The sequence below is a fragment of the Chlorella variabilis genome (assembly GCF_000147415.1).
Source record: "Chlorella variabilis unplaced genomic scaffold CHLNCscaffold_27, whole genome shotgun sequence".
Taxonomy (NCBI): Eukaryota; Viridiplantae; Chlorophyta; class Trebouxiophyceae; order Chlorellales; family Chlorellaceae; genus Chlorella; species Chlorella variabilis.
This window is the reverse complement of record NW_005435061.1, coordinates 367,896-382,015: the sequence shown is the minus strand read 5'-3', so window position 1 is coordinate 382,015 and position 14,120 is coordinate 367,896. Positions and strand designations below refer to the sequence as shown.

The 14,120-nt window shown below is 69.3% G+C and overlaps 4 protein-coding genes across 4 annotated transcripts in view; 2 read left to right on the top strand and 2 right to left on the bottom strand.

The window, feature by feature from the left end:
* The window catches only part of CHLNCDRAFT_139921 (hypothetical protein), a gene marked incomplete at both ends in the record, with an annotated part of 2,774 nt that extends 933 nt beyond the window's left edge, over positions 1-1,841 (bottom strand). Inside the window, 4 exons of the mRNA XM_005843725.1 lie at positions 163-254; positions 528-591; positions 691-788; positions 890-1,841. Of these exons, the coding sequence (XP_005843787.1) occupies positions 163-254; positions 528-591; positions 691-788; positions 890-1,841 (1,206 nt within the window). The remainder of the gene's footprint in view (positions 1-162; positions 255-527; positions 592-690; positions 789-889) is intronic.
* Positions 1,842-2,172: 331 nt separating this feature from the next.
* CHLNCDRAFT_139920 (hypothetical protein) lies at positions 2,173-6,196 on the bottom strand (the record flags this gene model as incomplete). Its single annotated transcript, XM_005843724.1, has 11 exons — positions 2,173-3,122; positions 3,312-3,455; positions 3,726-3,839; positions 4,098-4,221; positions 4,415-4,526; positions 4,682-4,889; positions 5,056-5,135; positions 5,359-5,468; positions 5,635-5,713; positions 5,855-6,033; positions 6,134-6,196. The coding sequence occupies 11 exons, from the start codon at positions 6,194-6,196 to the stop codon at positions 2,173-2,175; spliced, it is 2,163 nt and encodes a 720-aa protein (XP_005843786.1).
* Positions 6,197-6,820: 624 nt separating this feature from the next.
* Positions 6,821-8,176, top strand: CHLNCDRAFT_59163 (expressed protein). Its single transcript, XM_005843770.1, has 4 exons — positions 6,821-6,961; positions 7,197-7,258; positions 7,393-7,506; positions 7,691-8,176. Exons 1-4 carry the CDS (start codon positions 6,886-6,888, stop codon positions 7,862-7,864), a joined length of 426 nt encoding a protein of 141 aa, XP_005843832.1. The 5' UTR covers positions 6,821-6,885; the 3' UTR covers positions 7,865-8,176.
* Positions 8,177-8,789: 613 nt separating this feature from the next.
* Positions 8,790-14,120, top strand: part of CHLNCDRAFT_59162 (hypothetical protein) — a gene marked incomplete at its 5' end in the record, with an annotated part of 18,995 nt that continues 13,664 nt past the window's right edge. Inside the window, 15 exons of the mRNA XM_005843769.1 lie at positions 8,790-8,865; positions 8,982-9,043; positions 9,156-9,281; positions 9,413-9,503; positions 10,194-10,315; positions 10,410-10,466; positions 10,675-10,785; positions 10,949-11,116; positions 11,279-11,467; positions 11,732-11,871; positions 12,079-12,184; positions 12,666-12,861; positions 13,149-13,337; positions 13,718-13,803; positions 14,015-14,113. Coding sequence (XP_005843831.1) covers positions 8,790-8,865; positions 8,982-9,043; positions 9,156-9,281; positions 9,413-9,503; positions 10,194-10,315; positions 10,410-10,466; positions 10,675-10,785; positions 10,949-11,116; positions 11,279-11,467; positions 11,732-11,871; positions 12,079-12,184; positions 12,666-12,861; positions 13,149-13,337; positions 13,718-13,803; positions 14,015-14,113 — 1,818 coding nt within the window. The remainder of the gene's footprint in view (positions 8,866-8,981; positions 9,044-9,155; positions 9,282-9,412; positions 9,504-10,193; positions 10,316-10,409; positions 10,467-10,674; positions 10,786-10,948; positions 11,117-11,278; positions 11,468-11,731; positions 11,872-12,078; positions 12,185-12,665; positions 12,862-13,148; positions 13,338-13,717; positions 13,804-14,014; positions 14,114-14,120) is intronic.

Here is a 14,120-nt window from a genome sequence, read left to right as displayed (position 1 = left end):
TCTGTGTTCACAAAAAGGCGGGCATGCACAGGCAAGGCACAGATGCGGGCGCAGGCGCAGGCATAGGGGCAGGCGATACGCGCAGGCGCAGGCGCACCAGGTGTTGCATACTGCATCACAGCTGTATACAGCTGTGAGCAGGCGGGGAGGCGGCGGGTGCACCTGTATGTATGACGTGAACCCGGCATCCAGCTCCCCAGGGTGCTCCTTGGACAGGTCCACCAGGCGCTGGCGGTGGTAGCCCTGCCACTCCGCTGCAGGAGGCGGTACATGCGGTACATGAAGTACAATAGTTATGTGCGCATGATACCGCGTGGCCACGGCGCGACCACAGCACGACCACAGTATGGACGCAGCGCGACCGCAGCAGGCGCAGTGAGGCCACGTCGGCGCCGCGAGCTGGCATGGGCGGGGCAGGCAGGGCCCAGGCGTGCAGGCCCCAGAGGCGGCGCCTGCCCTTGGCAACCCCAGGGCCACGGCGGGAGACCCGGGCCTGCCGGCACGCAGCTGCAGCGGCCGCCGCTCACTGTGCGACATGAGCTCGTGCACCTGCCCGCCTGTGGTGCTGCCGCGCCACACCCCCTTGCTCTTCTGCAGGCAGGGAGCGGCACGCCGTGTGGCTGCACAGGCACGCAAGGGGTGCTGCAAGAGCACCCTCTGCTGCTGCGGCGGCGCCAGGCGGGACCCCACCTTGCCCTCCCAAGGCAGCTTGCTGATGGGGCAGCCCGAGTTGAGGGCTGCGTCGTTCAGCCAGCCCGCGTTGTTCTGGGCGGTGGGGATCAGAATGTCTGCAGGTGAGGGCAGAGGGGCAGCAGCCAGGCCAGCGGGGCGCATGCTGGGGCCAGCGGAAGAACGCGCAGGCGTGCAGCCCCCGGCGAGGGCTGAAAACCTGCGGCGGCGGCGCAGGCTGGCAGGCGCCTGCAGTGCAGCCAGGCGCTGCGGCGCGGGCTGCGGCGCGCGCCTGCAAAGCAGCCCTCGATCTTGCTGCCCGAGAACACGGGCAGCAGGCCGCGCTCGGCCTGGAACAGCAGGGTGGACTGCAGGAAGCCGTGGCGGTGGCGCAGGGAGGCCACGCCGCGCACGCCGTCGCAGCCCTGCGCGTGCCACGCCTGGCGCACAGTCACGGTACCGTTGTCCAGCAGCCCCTGCAGGCGGCCGGAGATGAGGCCGTCCCAGCTGCGCGGCTCGTCCAGCAGGTTCAGCACAGCTTCCATGTCGGGGAGGTCCCGCTCAAACTCCGACAGCAGGTCCTGCCAGAAGGGCACGCGGTAGTGCGGCGGCCGCCCCTGCCCCCGCTCCGGCTCCACGATCGTCGCGCGGCCGGCCTTGACGCTCAGCGTGGCCAGGCCCTTGGAGCGCAGCAGGCGCAGCGTGGCGGCCACCGCCCCCGCGCCCACGCCGCCCGCCCGCCGGAAGGGCTCCAGATCCCGGAAGATCTGGATGTAGTCGGCGTCGCGGGTGCTGCACTTCTTCTCCTCCGCAAACCGCAGCCACTTGGCCAGTCGGTCGGGCCCCAGCCGCGGCAGCTGCTCCAGCGGGCGTCCCGCCTCGGCAGGAAAGTACCGCTCCCTGGCCGTCACCTCATCCACCTCTGGCTCTGGCTCATCCACGTAGGCAGCAGCTGGGTGCTGGTCCACGAGGTCTGGGGCCGGGCCGTCGGGGAGTGTGGGCGCGGCAGGCTTGGGGCCGAGGCCCGGCAGCCAGCCCGCCGCCAGCGCCGCCACCACCAGCAGCGTGGCGCCGGCGGCGGCGGCCAGCAGCCACGAGCAGCGCCGGGCGGTGCGTGCGGTGCGATGCTTGCGGGGCGCCTCCCGCCTCGGCTCACGCCGGACGGAAAGCATGGGGGCGAGCTCCCAGGCCCGAGCCAGGCGCTCTGCAGCGGCACAGCAATGTGCAATTGCCCGCGTCGCTCCTGTTCACAAAGCGATCGGCGCGATGGAGCACCGAGGGGATGGCCTGGGACTAGTGCAGTACATCGACAGGTGGCGGCACCGCCGTGTCGTCCTATCGCCCCGACTCTGCTTGCTGGGGCATTGGTTGCAAAATGCCGAGGCCAGGCTGCTTCAAAGTCATGTACAGGGTCTGAGGGCCAGCCAAGAGCATGCAGCACTCTGCGGCGGTCCACGCCGCATGCCAGCCGCTGGCAGGAGCGGTCTCCCCAACGCGCCAGGCTCAGCGCTTGGCCCTCTTGCCCTTCAGGAACGCCACGATGCTCTGGTTCCCGGCCGGCGGCGTGCTGGCGCTGGTGCCACCTCCGGCCGACCGCTTGACCGCCCCGCGGCTGCGCGCGCTGCTGCCGCGGCCGCCGCCGCAGCCGCCGCCTACAGGACGCTGCTTGCGGTGCTCCATGTGTGTCACCATCTGCTGTATCTTCAGCTCTGAACGGATCTCCCGCTGCAGCTCTGGAGGCAGCTCCGCCAGCACCGTCTCATCCAGCTGCTGCGCCTGCTGTGTCTGCTGTGCCTGCTGCGGCTGCTGTGCCTGCTGCGGCTGCCGCTGCTGCGGCGACAGGCGGCGCTGCTGCGGGTGCACCCCGCCTGCAGCTGCGCCTCCAGCGGCAGAGCTGGGCCCTGCAGCCGAGGGGCTAAGCCCGCCCGTGTCGCCGGCGATGCGACTGCCGCTGCCGCTGGGGCCGTCATCCGGCCACAGCTGCACCCCTCGCTGCGGCATGGATGGCGGCAGCGGCTGCGGCGACCGCTCCACAGCACGCTGCCCCGGCCCTCCCTGCTGCTGCTCTCGCCAGAGGCCTGCCCGCTGCTCGTGCAGCTGCTCCTGCGGGGCTGCTCCTGCCGCCGCCGTCTGCTGCACACCCAGCCCAGCGCCTGGCGATGTGCCCGATGGCGCTTCAGATACAGCCGCAGCCGCTGGTGCCGCAGCAGGGGAGTTTTCGCCAGCTCCCGCCGCTGCCGCTGCTGCCGCCGCTGTCGGCTTGAAGAACCGGGTGATGGCGCTGGCCGCGCTCTGCACCGCCACAAAGTTGCTGGCCGCGACGTCCATGGTGCTGAGGCTCCAGCCCTGCCCCTGCTCCGCAGCCCAGCGCTTGATGAGCGCCAGAGCGTCCTCGGCGATCGCCTCGGCGGTCGCCTTGCGCAGCGGGCAGGAGCGGGTGGTGGCGTGGTAGCCTGCATTGCGGGGGTGGGAGCGAGGGTGGAGGCGGCGGCGTGGCAAATTCGTGGAGAGCAGCTGAGGCGCTGCAAGCAAAGGCGGCAGCGGAGGTGCCGGGGACAGGCGCGCCACGGCAAGCGTGCCAAGGGCTCCGTTATCGAGGCACGCCTTCTTCCCGAGCCGCCGCAGCAGCAGCGCCCTCTTACCTGGCGCCGCATGGAACAGCGCCGTGCCACCGGGCTGCTGCGTGGCCACCCAGGGCAGCTGCGGAGCAAAGGAGACGGTGAGCAGCTTGGCCTCTCGGCTGTTCTCCTGCAGATCCTCCTGCAGCCGCTCAGCCAGCTCGCCGCCTGCGGCAGGCCACAGCAGCAGCGACAGCGCCGTCGCAGCGAGAGGGCGAGGCAGGCGCCGGGTCAACCATGTCATGGGCCGCGCAGCTGCGCGCATGCTCGGCACCGCCGCGCCATGCCGCGCCACACACGCAGCCCAGGCAGCTCGGTGCCGTCGAGAGGCCCCAAGCTGTTCACGCATCCCGGCGCTGCCTCCGCCCTGCTCTGCTGCTCCTCCTCCTCCCTCCTTCCCTCCCCACATTGTGTGATTCCACACACCCTCCCTCTCACCCAGCTCCAGCAGCCACTTGTGCACGGCGGCCAGGTCACGCAGCGCCTGCCTGCCGCGGAAGGTCTTGCCGCAGCCCACCGACTTGGCCAGGCGCCGCTCCTCCACCTTGTCGTCTGCAGGGGCGCAGCGTGGCACAGCGTGGCGCAGCGCAGCACGGCAGAGCGTGGGGTGAGAAAGGTGGCAGGAGGCGCCGCCTGCCACCACTGGCGCGGGCCAGGGAGGAGCAACCTCCTTTGCTAGCAGTGAGGCAACATGGCGCTGGGGACCAGCCCGTGGGGTGCGGCAATTCCGCAGCGCCTGCACGGGGAGCGTGCCGCCCGCAGGACGCCAAGCAGGCGGCCAGCCTGAGAGGGCCTGCCCAGGGGCCACACCCGTCGCGCCGCGAGCCAGCGCCGCCAGCCACTGCGCCTCCTTTTCGCCAAACGCCGCCTCCAGGCGGGACAGCGGTACCGCCGCCAGCTGGCCCACCGTCTCCACACCCAGCTCAGACATGACCTGCGGGCACAGAGGGCCAGGCGAGGGTGGGGTGTGGGAGTGTGTGTGCGTGCGGTGCTGGCACACACTACAATGCAGGCCAGCAGGGCGGAGGACAGGCTGGCAGGCAGGCAGGTGGGCAGGCGGGAGCAAGCAACACGGCCCGCGGCGGCCCGCCGCATGCCGCCAGCCCGCCCTCTGTGCGGCCACCCACCCGCTCCCCGAGCTTTCCACCGAGGCCCTTGAGCTTGGGTATGGGCAGCTGGCCCAGCAGCGCGGCCACCGCAGAGGCCGGCAGCACCGTCTGCTGCGCGGGCTTGTGCAGGCTGCAGGGGCGGGGGCACCCAGCGACGACATCGGTTGCAGTGCACGGGCTAGCTGCAGCTGCGGCGGCGGCCAAACCCGGCAGCCCCTGCCCACAGCCCCTGTCTGCCGCAGCCGTGGTGCAACGGTGCCCAGCATAGGCTAGGCTGCCACCCACCCACTGCACAGCTTTGCCATCAGCTTGGAGTGGGCCACCCCCGCGGAGCAGGAGTAGCCAAGCTCCGCCCTCACAGCCGCCCGCAGCTCCGCCGCCGCCGCCGCCGCGCAGGCCAGCAGCCGCTCGCCCGGCAGCCAGTGGTGGGGCGGGCGCTGCCACCAGGCGGCCGCGCCCACAAATCCGCCCTCCTGCATCACGTGCACCTGCTCTGCACCAGGAGGGGACACCAGGTGGGGGGTAGATGGCGCCTGGGGGGGGTGCCGGCGCCAGGGGAATAGCAAGCTACCCCTGATTCGGGGCTCCATGCCATGACTGCGCCCCGGTGCGCTGCAGAGAGACGCCCCGCGCTGAAGGCCTCCGAGCAGGCGCCTCACCTGCGCTGGGCGGCAGGGGAGGCATGCCGCCGCAGGCTGCCAGACGCCGCTGCGCTTCGTCCGTAAGGTCTAAGTAACACCTGGAGTGAGTGTGTGTGTGAGAGAGAGAGAGAGTGTGTGTCTGTGTTTGAAGGGTGTGCGACGCGGCGGCAGCCCAGCAGCGGCACGCCGGCACCGACGCCGCGCCGGGCACCGCACCGCCCCGCTGCTGCCATCGACCCCACGGCACACCGCCTGCAGCCAGAGGAACTGGCAGGGGAGACCCAGCCCCAGCCGCGCCCCTCTCTCCGAGGCTCGACTCACTCATCGATGGAGGCCCGCTCTGTCGTGGCCAGGCGGGACAGAATGTCCTGCACTTTCTTCCCCTCGCCGCGGTACAGCGTCAGGTCGGCCTTGCCGTGCGCGGTGGGCACCTGCGCGGGAGGCGGCCCAGGGGTGGCCTCTAGGCGGTGCGGTGCGGAGACGCGCAGGGGGTGGCAGAAGGTGAGCAGGCAGGCGGCAGGGAGGCCAGCCGCCGCGCGCTGCCGCCACCTGGGCTCCTTCCCAACAAGAGAGGCCTGGCCCCCTGCTTGCCTGCACGAGCTGGATGGTGGGGCAGGCGGCGCGGGCCTGGTCGCCTCGCATGTTGCGCTTCACGCCTGCGGCCCGCGCCTCGTAGCTGCGGCACGACGGCGGCAGGAGGGCGGCAGCATTGGCGAGGCGGCTCGTGCATGTGCGTGTGTGCACGCATGAACGGCGTGCGAGGACGGGCTTGGAGAGGCAGCTTGCACGCCTCAAACCGTCGGCCGCGACCGCCCACAGCAACACAGGCGGCGCGGCGCGGCGCGGCGCAGCGCGCCTGACGGCAATGAGCGAGCCGTTGCTGCTGTTCATGACCCGATTCTCGGCAGGGCCCCGCGTCTCTAGTAAGCCGTACGGGTTGTACTGCACCACCCCCACTGGCTGCCCCCGCAGCTCTGGGTGCTGCTTCACCTCCACCTGCGCTTGGGCTCGGGAAGAAAGCGGTCAGTTAGGGCGTGTTGCTTGCCCGCATTCGGCCACCACACCAGCAGAATGCCAAACGGGTGGTTGGGCTGACCTGAGCGTAGAAGGCATCCAGGTCGACGTGGCAGATTGCCTTGTGGAGGGGCTGCTGCGCCATGGGCGGCGGCGGCGGGCTGACGGCGGCGGGGTGGTCGGGCAAGCCGAGGGCCGCCGTGCGGGCCGCGCAGTGTGTGTCAGGTGGCAACTGGCGCTGCTGCGCTGCCCTGGCTGGCTGGAAACGATGCCGAAAAAGTGTGAGGTCCCCCGATCAGGCCGGAGGGAGCCAAGGCTTGAAGTAATTATCGGAAGGTGCTGTAGGAGCCGGGCAAGGGATTGAAACACCGAGACCCCGTGTTCCCTGCGGGGCCTGCTGCCGCTGCGCTGTGCAGCGCGGCAGGGGCGGTGACCACGCCGATGGTCAAATGATGGGCCGAGTCTCGGTAACCATGCTTAATGGTTGCTTATCTGTAGTATGTGATCATGTAATGCAGCAGCCGCATCCGCCCTTTGTAAAGCGCAGCGGCAGCGCTGGGGCAGCGGCAGGGGCGGCGGTGGTGGCAGGGGGGCCCCAGCTGTCGGCCGTGCAGAGCTCCTGCTGCTAGCCGCAGCCCACAAATTGCATTGTTGCTGGAAATTTGGAAGTGAGTTTTGTTCTGCCGAAGATGCAAGGGCAGCAGGGCATGCAGTCACCCAAAGCCTCCGACACGACGGCTAACACCGCAAACCGCAACCCAGTGCCGAATTTATGTCCAGCTTCTGAAAAGAGACTCCCAGGGGAGGCCTGCGCAAAGCCCTGCAAAGCTCACCATGTCGCGGAAGTCGACGCTGCTCGCTATGGCGTTCCTGGCGATGCTGGGAGCGTGTGATGCTATAATATGTGACAGTGAGCGTGATGGGGAGGGGGGCTTGTGCTGGTTTGGCGCATGGCGGTGTGGCTCCCGTCTTCTCCCTGCTCTTGCAAGGGCCGCTCCAGAGAGACCGTGGTCGCACCGAGGGGCGGGGGGCAGGGCACAGAGGAGGGGGTGGGGGTGGGGGGGTCTGGCTCCCGTCTCCACAGCGCCGCGCCAGTGCCTCAGCCCGGGGCAACCCTGCTGCCGCTGCCTGCCCACCCTGAACAGAGTCCCACTACTGGCTGTACAAGTACCGTGTGAAGAGGGGACGCATTTATGACATCACCAGGGTGAGTGATAACTCGATATCAAGGTGTTGAATCAAGGTGCTGGAGTTGACCGCATCCGAAACGGCCCGACCGTGTCGTGCCGCAGGCTGCACCTCACCGTGACCCCTCCTCCCGTGTGCGTGCCCGCCCTGCAGCGCAACTTTGCGGAGATCGCCTACCGCAAGGCCATGGCACTGGTGAAGACCACGGGCTCAGGGGTGGGCGCCTGCACCGTGGTCAAGCACCGCCCCAAGGCCGCGTGCTACAAGGTGCGGCGCCGCTGCTCCTGTGCGTATAGCCGGTGCTGGTGGTTGGCGAACCGGCTGGGCTGTGGTGCTGCAACAGCAGGTCCGGCGGCTGATGCGGGCGGCGACCGCAAGCCGCAGCGTGTGCCGCAGGCTGCCTGCCGCTCGCCACGCCCATGCGCCCCGGCGGCCTTCCTGCCCGCCGCAGAGCTGGCGCCCGGGCGGCCCGGGGCGGCAGTCCCTGGGGCAGTACGGCTTCACCTCCGTCGTCAAGCTGTCCTGCCCCTTCCTCAAGTCCACCGTCTACAAGAAGGTGGATGTGTCTGTCTACACCCGCCGCGACTTCTCCTACTGGTATCCCATGGCCACGCTGTTCTACTGAATGCAGCACGCTGACAGACGCAGTGTGCTGGCTCTTGAGGCGTAGTGGAGCAGGGAAGGCGAGATGGCGGCTGGCACCGTATGCAGCATGCTGCGCCAGCCTGCAGCCCTGCCTCGCACATTCCCAGCCGCCTGGGAGCCCCTTTCAACTGGCGACCATTCCTCACCCATTTGTATGACCATCATCCCTGAACTGATGGAGGCATGCCTTCCATAGGCGCTTCTTTGACCCGACCGCTGACCCCCCGCTTGCATGCTGGTAGCACTCATCGAGCTGCCAGTGCACCGCACCAATCCCCGTCCCTCTGCACAGCCTTGCCATTCTCAAACTAAACCCACCGTGGCCCACATGCACCCTCCCCCTCCTGTACATCCCCCCAACCGCCACCACCCCCGTGGGCCACCCCCACCAGCCGCTGCCAGCGGGTGCGGCAGTCAGCCTGGATGCTGCACCGCGGCTGGGCGCCGCCTCAGCGTACGTGCCTGTTCGCCAGTTCAACTAGAGTTCCTGTTCAGTCACGCTGAGTTCAACTAGAGTTCCTGTTCAGTCACGCTGACCCTGCCATCTGCCATGTTGTTGCCCATCCACAGCGAACCGCTGCTGGCAGCAGCCACATGCCCAATACCACCCCACCCCACCCCCCCGGCCCGCCCGCTATGCATGCACACAGACGGCAGGCAGAGAGGCTTGGACGCCCGTCAGGTAATGATGGCACGCGGCAGATATCCTTGGGTCCATTGGCAACTGGCGCCGAGCGGCGTGGTGGCGGCGGGTGGCGCCACCAGCTGGCAATCCTGCGCGCCCCAGCTGGCGAGGCCGCGGCAACCCGGCAACCCTCAAAACGCGCTGCCTACATAGACAATCCACTCCTTCCCACGTTGACACACTGCCGACGGCCCCAACCCGCCCTCCCCTTGCAAGCACTATGCACCGTTCCCTCGTTCTCGCGGTAACGCTTGCCGTGCTGTTCTGTGCGGCTGCCCAGGCCTACGTCTGTGATGGTGAGCTGATCCCCGATGCGACTGATCCCCGATCCCCATTGCTGAAGTGTCTGCACCGGCGGCCCGGCTGCTCCGGGCCATGCATATCGACCCCCCTCTCTCCCCCTGCCTTGCAGCCCCTGATTACTGGAGCAGCCAGTTCAAGGTGAAGAACGGTCAGATCTCCGACACCGCAAACGTGAGTGGGAAGCAGTCACAGCCGCCCGCCATTGCGGCAGCATGCCGCCGCTCCGCCCCGCAAACAACTTTGTCCTCCCACATCGCCTGGCCTCCCATTTCCAATTATACAGAAGAATTTTGCTTCCATCGCTTGGACCAAGATTTCGAAGACGCTGAAGTACGCAAATGACGAGAACGAACTCATGGCAGGCACCTGCACCGTCACCAAGCTGACGCCCTTCCAGGCCTGCTACAAGGTGAGGCTCTGGGAGGGCTGGGACAGAGACTGGACTGGCATTGCTTTGGTCTTACCTGTGGAGGGGCGTATGCTGGGCGGCTGTGTGGCTAACCAGCTGCCTTGTGTTTGCACCCCGCCCCGCTGCCGCAGAGCTGGGCCGCCGTCGATGGCAAGCAGCTCAAGGGCCAGTATGGCTTTGCCGCCAAAGCCGCCCTCAACTGGTGGGTCCTGCAACCGGCAAGTGGGGCACTGGGATCAAATGCATCCCCCCTGCACCGGCGGGCGGCTTGCCAACCCCGGTTCCACCCCTCCGCCCTGGCATTCGTCCCCGGCCTGGCAGAATGCCGTCAAACCCTAACCGGCTGCCGCCGTTCTCTGCGTTGGCCCCCCTGCTGGCGCAGCCCCTACCCCGCCCTTCAGTCCACCCAAAAATGTGAGGGCCCCGTGTTCCCCCCGCCCGACCGCCCCTACTGGGCCGCCCCCCTCCTCCACTGGGCTTGAAACCCCGCCGCTGGGCCGGCGGACGGCGCCGGCCGCCGCCACCACCGCCGCTGACGATGTTGTGCCAAGCAGGAGGCTGACCGCCACTCATTGCTCGGTTGGATAATTTCCACCCTTCACACTCCGCGACCCCTCGTGACTACCCTCTTCATCCTGTACCGATGCTATACTGCTTCCTCCTCACCTGTTTTCACCGCACTCGCTGTAACACGTGAGACGCAACATCTGCTGCGGTAGAAGGCACCTTGAGTCGGGTCAAAATGACGCGTTCACCCTCAGATACGTCCCGCCTTGAAATTGAAAACAGGGAGCACTGCGGTGGGCGAAACAGGGAGCATGCGGAGGGCGGCGTCGCCACGTCACCGCCGCCGGCGCACGCTCAGCTCTCTGTTGCCCCCCGATCGCGTCTTCTTCACGCGCATCACCTCAGAATGGTGTCGACGCATCAGAAAGCGTGTACAGGCGTGTAGGCAGCGTGGGCCCATGGCGTTTGCCGCCTCCGTGGGCGAGGCGATCCTGCTGCAGTTCCAGGCCTATGCGGAGCAGGCCGTGGTGAGCATGAGGCGCCTGCCAGGGCGGTAGCGTGCTCTCGACCAAATGTGATCAGTGTGGGGGTTTCCGTAAGAAACCTGCTCCTGCCGTGCAGGACAAGGGCGCCGATGCGGGCGACCCGGCGTATGCCAAGCTGTTGGAGGGCCTGCAGGTCCGCCGGCGGCTGGCGGCCGCTGGTGGCGGCAAGCGGTTGCGCGTGCTCCAGCCGCATGTGTCCGCTGCCTTTCAGTGCCGCATGACAGACGCTACGAGAAGGGTTGGGACTAGGATGCCTTGGCGATGCTGTCTCTCGGCACCCCACGCTGCTGCTGGCGGCAGCACCCACGCCGCTGCCGCTCCCGCTCCCCGCCGAGGTGCAGGCGGCGGCGGCGACGGCGGGCCCATCTGTGATGGGCCAGCTGCTGAGCTGGCGCAGCGCCATGCTGACGGAGCTGGGCCAGCGCAACGACGCCGTCAGCCAGCGCAAGCGGGTGCGCTGTCTTGTCTGGTGGCACCCCACAGAGGCCCTGCGTCTCTGCTGTGCAGCTCCGCCCTGCATCCCTGCCCGCCTGTGCAGCTGGCGCCCTCGCCTCCCCGCCACTCGCCCCCGCCCCACGCCCCCCTCCCCACCACCACACCCTTGCCTTGCTGCAGCTCACGATCGAGGCGCTGTTCCTGGAAGCCACGGGGCAGCTGGCGGGGGCGGCGCCCAGCGTGCTCAGCGCGCAGCAGGGCGCCGACCTGGAGGCCGTGGCCTTTGACTGGCTTCTGGGTGCTGACACATACCTGTCCTACCCGGACCCGTACCATCACAAGGACAGGGTGAGGGCTGGGGCAGCATTGGGGCTGCATCATGGCATTGCTTGGCATGGGCAGGCGCCTAAGAGGCCGCCTGGGAGCAGAGCACTGGCAGGGAGCGGGTGGAGGGCCCAGCCGCCTGCCCGTGCCCAGCCGCCGCCCCGCCCGCCCGCCCGCCGCGCGCAGGTGGTGCTGGCGGCGGCGGAGATGCTGGGCGCGCTGAGCACGCTGCGCCTGGGCCCCATCTCCAAGCGCTGGGAGGCGGAGCTGAACAAGCTCATACGCGCAGACGCCAACTCCCCCGCCCGCCAGCAGCTGTACGACCTCTGCCACGGCATGCGATTCGTGAGGATCGGCGCCGCCAGCTCAGCGCAGGTGCGCGGCGCGCGCCCGCCTGCTGCGTGTGGCCCTTGGCGGGGCGTGTGGCACGGGGCTGGGGAGGGGCGGGCGTGGTTTTGGGCGGGGAGGCGGTGGTGGAGACGGCCCCCCACATGTGCTGCAGCTGCACTGCATGCCCACGCCGCACGCACCCTTGCCCGCTGCCAACCGCCAACGCCGCTCCGCCGCCATCCACCTCAACCAAACCAAATCCCCACCCTGCTCCTTTGCCCCCTTGCCCCCTTGCCCGCCTGTCGCCAGCTGGAGGCCAGCGTGGAATTCCTGCGGCTGGCCCACCCGCTCACACACGTGGCTCCAGACAAGAAGTCGCGGGTGCAGCAGGCCATCTGCGACATGCTGGCGGGGGTGCTGCAGCCGCTGGCAGACGGCGGGCGGGCGGGGTGAGCCGCCGGGCGAGTCTCTGGATTGGTTTCGGGCGGCCGGCCTGCGCCGCGCAGCCATCCTGCCCGCAGCACGAGAAGGGTGCACTTGCTGCACTCCAACTCCTGCCCTCCGTGCATACCCACCTGCCTGCATTTCTGCATTACCGCGCCTCGCCTCGCCTCGCCCGCCCGCCACCCCACCCATGCTCCTCCCCATGCACGCAGGGAGTTTGGGGCGGGGTGCGACGCCGCGCTGCGCCAGAAGTTTGCGCAGCAGGTGACGGTGCTCCGCACAGACCTACAGAAGTGGGCGTCCAAGCAGAGCAAGCAGGTGGGGGTGGGGGTAGTGTTGCAAGGGCCCTCGCCTGCGCTGGGACTTCAGAGGGTTGTGGGGTGAGGGTTGTGGGGTGGTGCCGCCAGCTGCTGCGCTGGGCTGCAGAGGGCTATGGGGTGGTGCCGCCAGCCTGCGCTGGGCTGCAGAGGGGTGTGGGGTGGTGTCGCTAGCCGGCGCTGGGCAGCAGAGGGCTATGAGGTGAGGGTTGTGGTTCGGTGTCGCCAGCGGCTGCGCTGGGCTGCAGAGGGCTGCTGCAGGAGGGGCCAGATGTGACAGATGCGAGGGGGCTGGGCGACATGGCGGCGCTGCTGGCCCGCGCAGCGCCCCGCCGGGCACCGCCCGCGCGGGCGCGCCGCCTCCCCCAAATCCCCGCGCTGCCGCCCCCCAGCCGCTGCCCCGGCCCCTGGCCTCTCCCGCTCCCCGCTCCCTCTCCCCCGCCTGCCTCCACCCACCCACCCCATGCCGCCGCGGCCTGCAGGTCGCCTCGGGGTTCCCTGTGGTGGCGGTACTGCTGTGCCTGGAGGGGCACGAGCAGCTGGTCACCTCTATCGACGGCTTCATCGATGCACTGCACAAGCTGCTGCGCGACAGGCGCAACGCGTCCATGGCGCTGCTCTGCCTGGCGCGCGTGGTGGCCTGCTTCCTGCGCCGCATGGCCGCTCGCAGTGACCCCGGTGGGTGGGTGCATCGGGCGGCGGGGCGGGGAGGCGGCGTGGGTTGGCCCGCGCCGGGGCTGGGCGGCGGGGCTGGGGCCGGCTGGCAGGGGCTGCTTTGACCTCCACACGCACCTCCCCCTCTCGCCGTGTGTGCGTTTCCCGCTGGCCTGGGCCCCGGCTGCTCCCCCAAACTTTGTGCGCACACACACACACACACACTACCTCCACACCACCTCCTCGCTGCTTCCCCACAACCTCCTCGCCACCTCCCCACTACCTTCCCGCCGCGCCACCCCCTCCTGCAGGGCGCATGGCCAAATGGCTCTCCCGCGGCGTGTCTCCCGTCATCCAGGCCGCGGTGCGGGGCGCGCTGCCCGCGGGGGAGCAGCAGGAACTGGTGCGGCAGCTGTGCGCGGGCGTGGCGCAGCACCTGCCAGAGTATGCTGTGGGCGGCATGGTGCTGGAGCTGCTGCAATGTGTGGACCTGCAAGCAGGTGGGATGCGCTGGTGGGGTGGCGAGGTGGCGCGGATGTGGGCCAGGGGTGGAGCGCGTGCGGGTGTGGCGGCGGCGGGTGGGTGTGTGGGTGGGTGTGGCGACGGTGGCAGCGGCGACGCCTGCCGCGCGCCCGCCCTGCCTGCTTGCTTGCCCGCCGGCCTGCCCGCCGGCCGGCTCCATCTGGCTGGCTCCCTGCCTGCCTGATCCATGTGCTGGCTACCTGCCTGCCAACCAGCCTGCATGCGTGCCAACCAGCCTGCCTGCCTGGCTGCCTTCCTTCCGGCCTGGCTCCCTGCCTGCCTGCCAACCTGCCTTCCGGCCTGCCTGTCTGCCGCGTTACCAACCAACCTGCCTGCCTGCCTGCTTGCCTGCCTGCAGGCACCAACTGGGAGGCGCCCATGGCTGGGCTGATGGCCCTCCTCACCATCCTCACCTCGGTCCCCTCCAAGCTGGAGGGCGAGCAGGTGGGGCTGCCGCTGGGCGCCTGCCCGCCCGCTATGCCCTGCCTGCCTGCCCCCGGCTGGGCCCGCTCCTGCCGCCTCTGCCGCCGCTGGCGCTGCGCACACCTTGCCCTCCTCCCCATCATTGTACTTTTAGTTTCTGCAATCGAATCCAGCCTGCAACTTACGCCCTCTCCTTCCCTCCTGCGTGCCTGCCCTGCCTCCCCGCCTGCAGCTGCAGCTGGAGCTGCCTGCCACGGCGGCGGGGCTGGAGCGCGCGGCGGCGGGGGTGTGGGTGCCGCCTGGCGACGCCATCCGCCAGCTGCTGGACTTGGTGAAGC

Coding starts and splice junctions, on each gene's coding strand:
- CHLNCDRAFT_59163 (XM_005843770.1), top strand. CDS start 6,886: ATGTCGCGGAAGTCGACGCTGCTCGCTATGGCGTTCCTGGCGATGCTG. Junction 7,259..7,392: donor GCATTTATGACATCACCAGG/GTGAGTGATAAC, acceptor CCCGCCCTGCAG/CGCAACTTTGCGGAGATCGC. Junction 7,507..7,690: donor CCAAGGCCGCGTGCTACAAG/GTGCGGCGCCGC, acceptor TGCCCGCCGCAG/AGCTGGCGCCCGGGCGGCCC.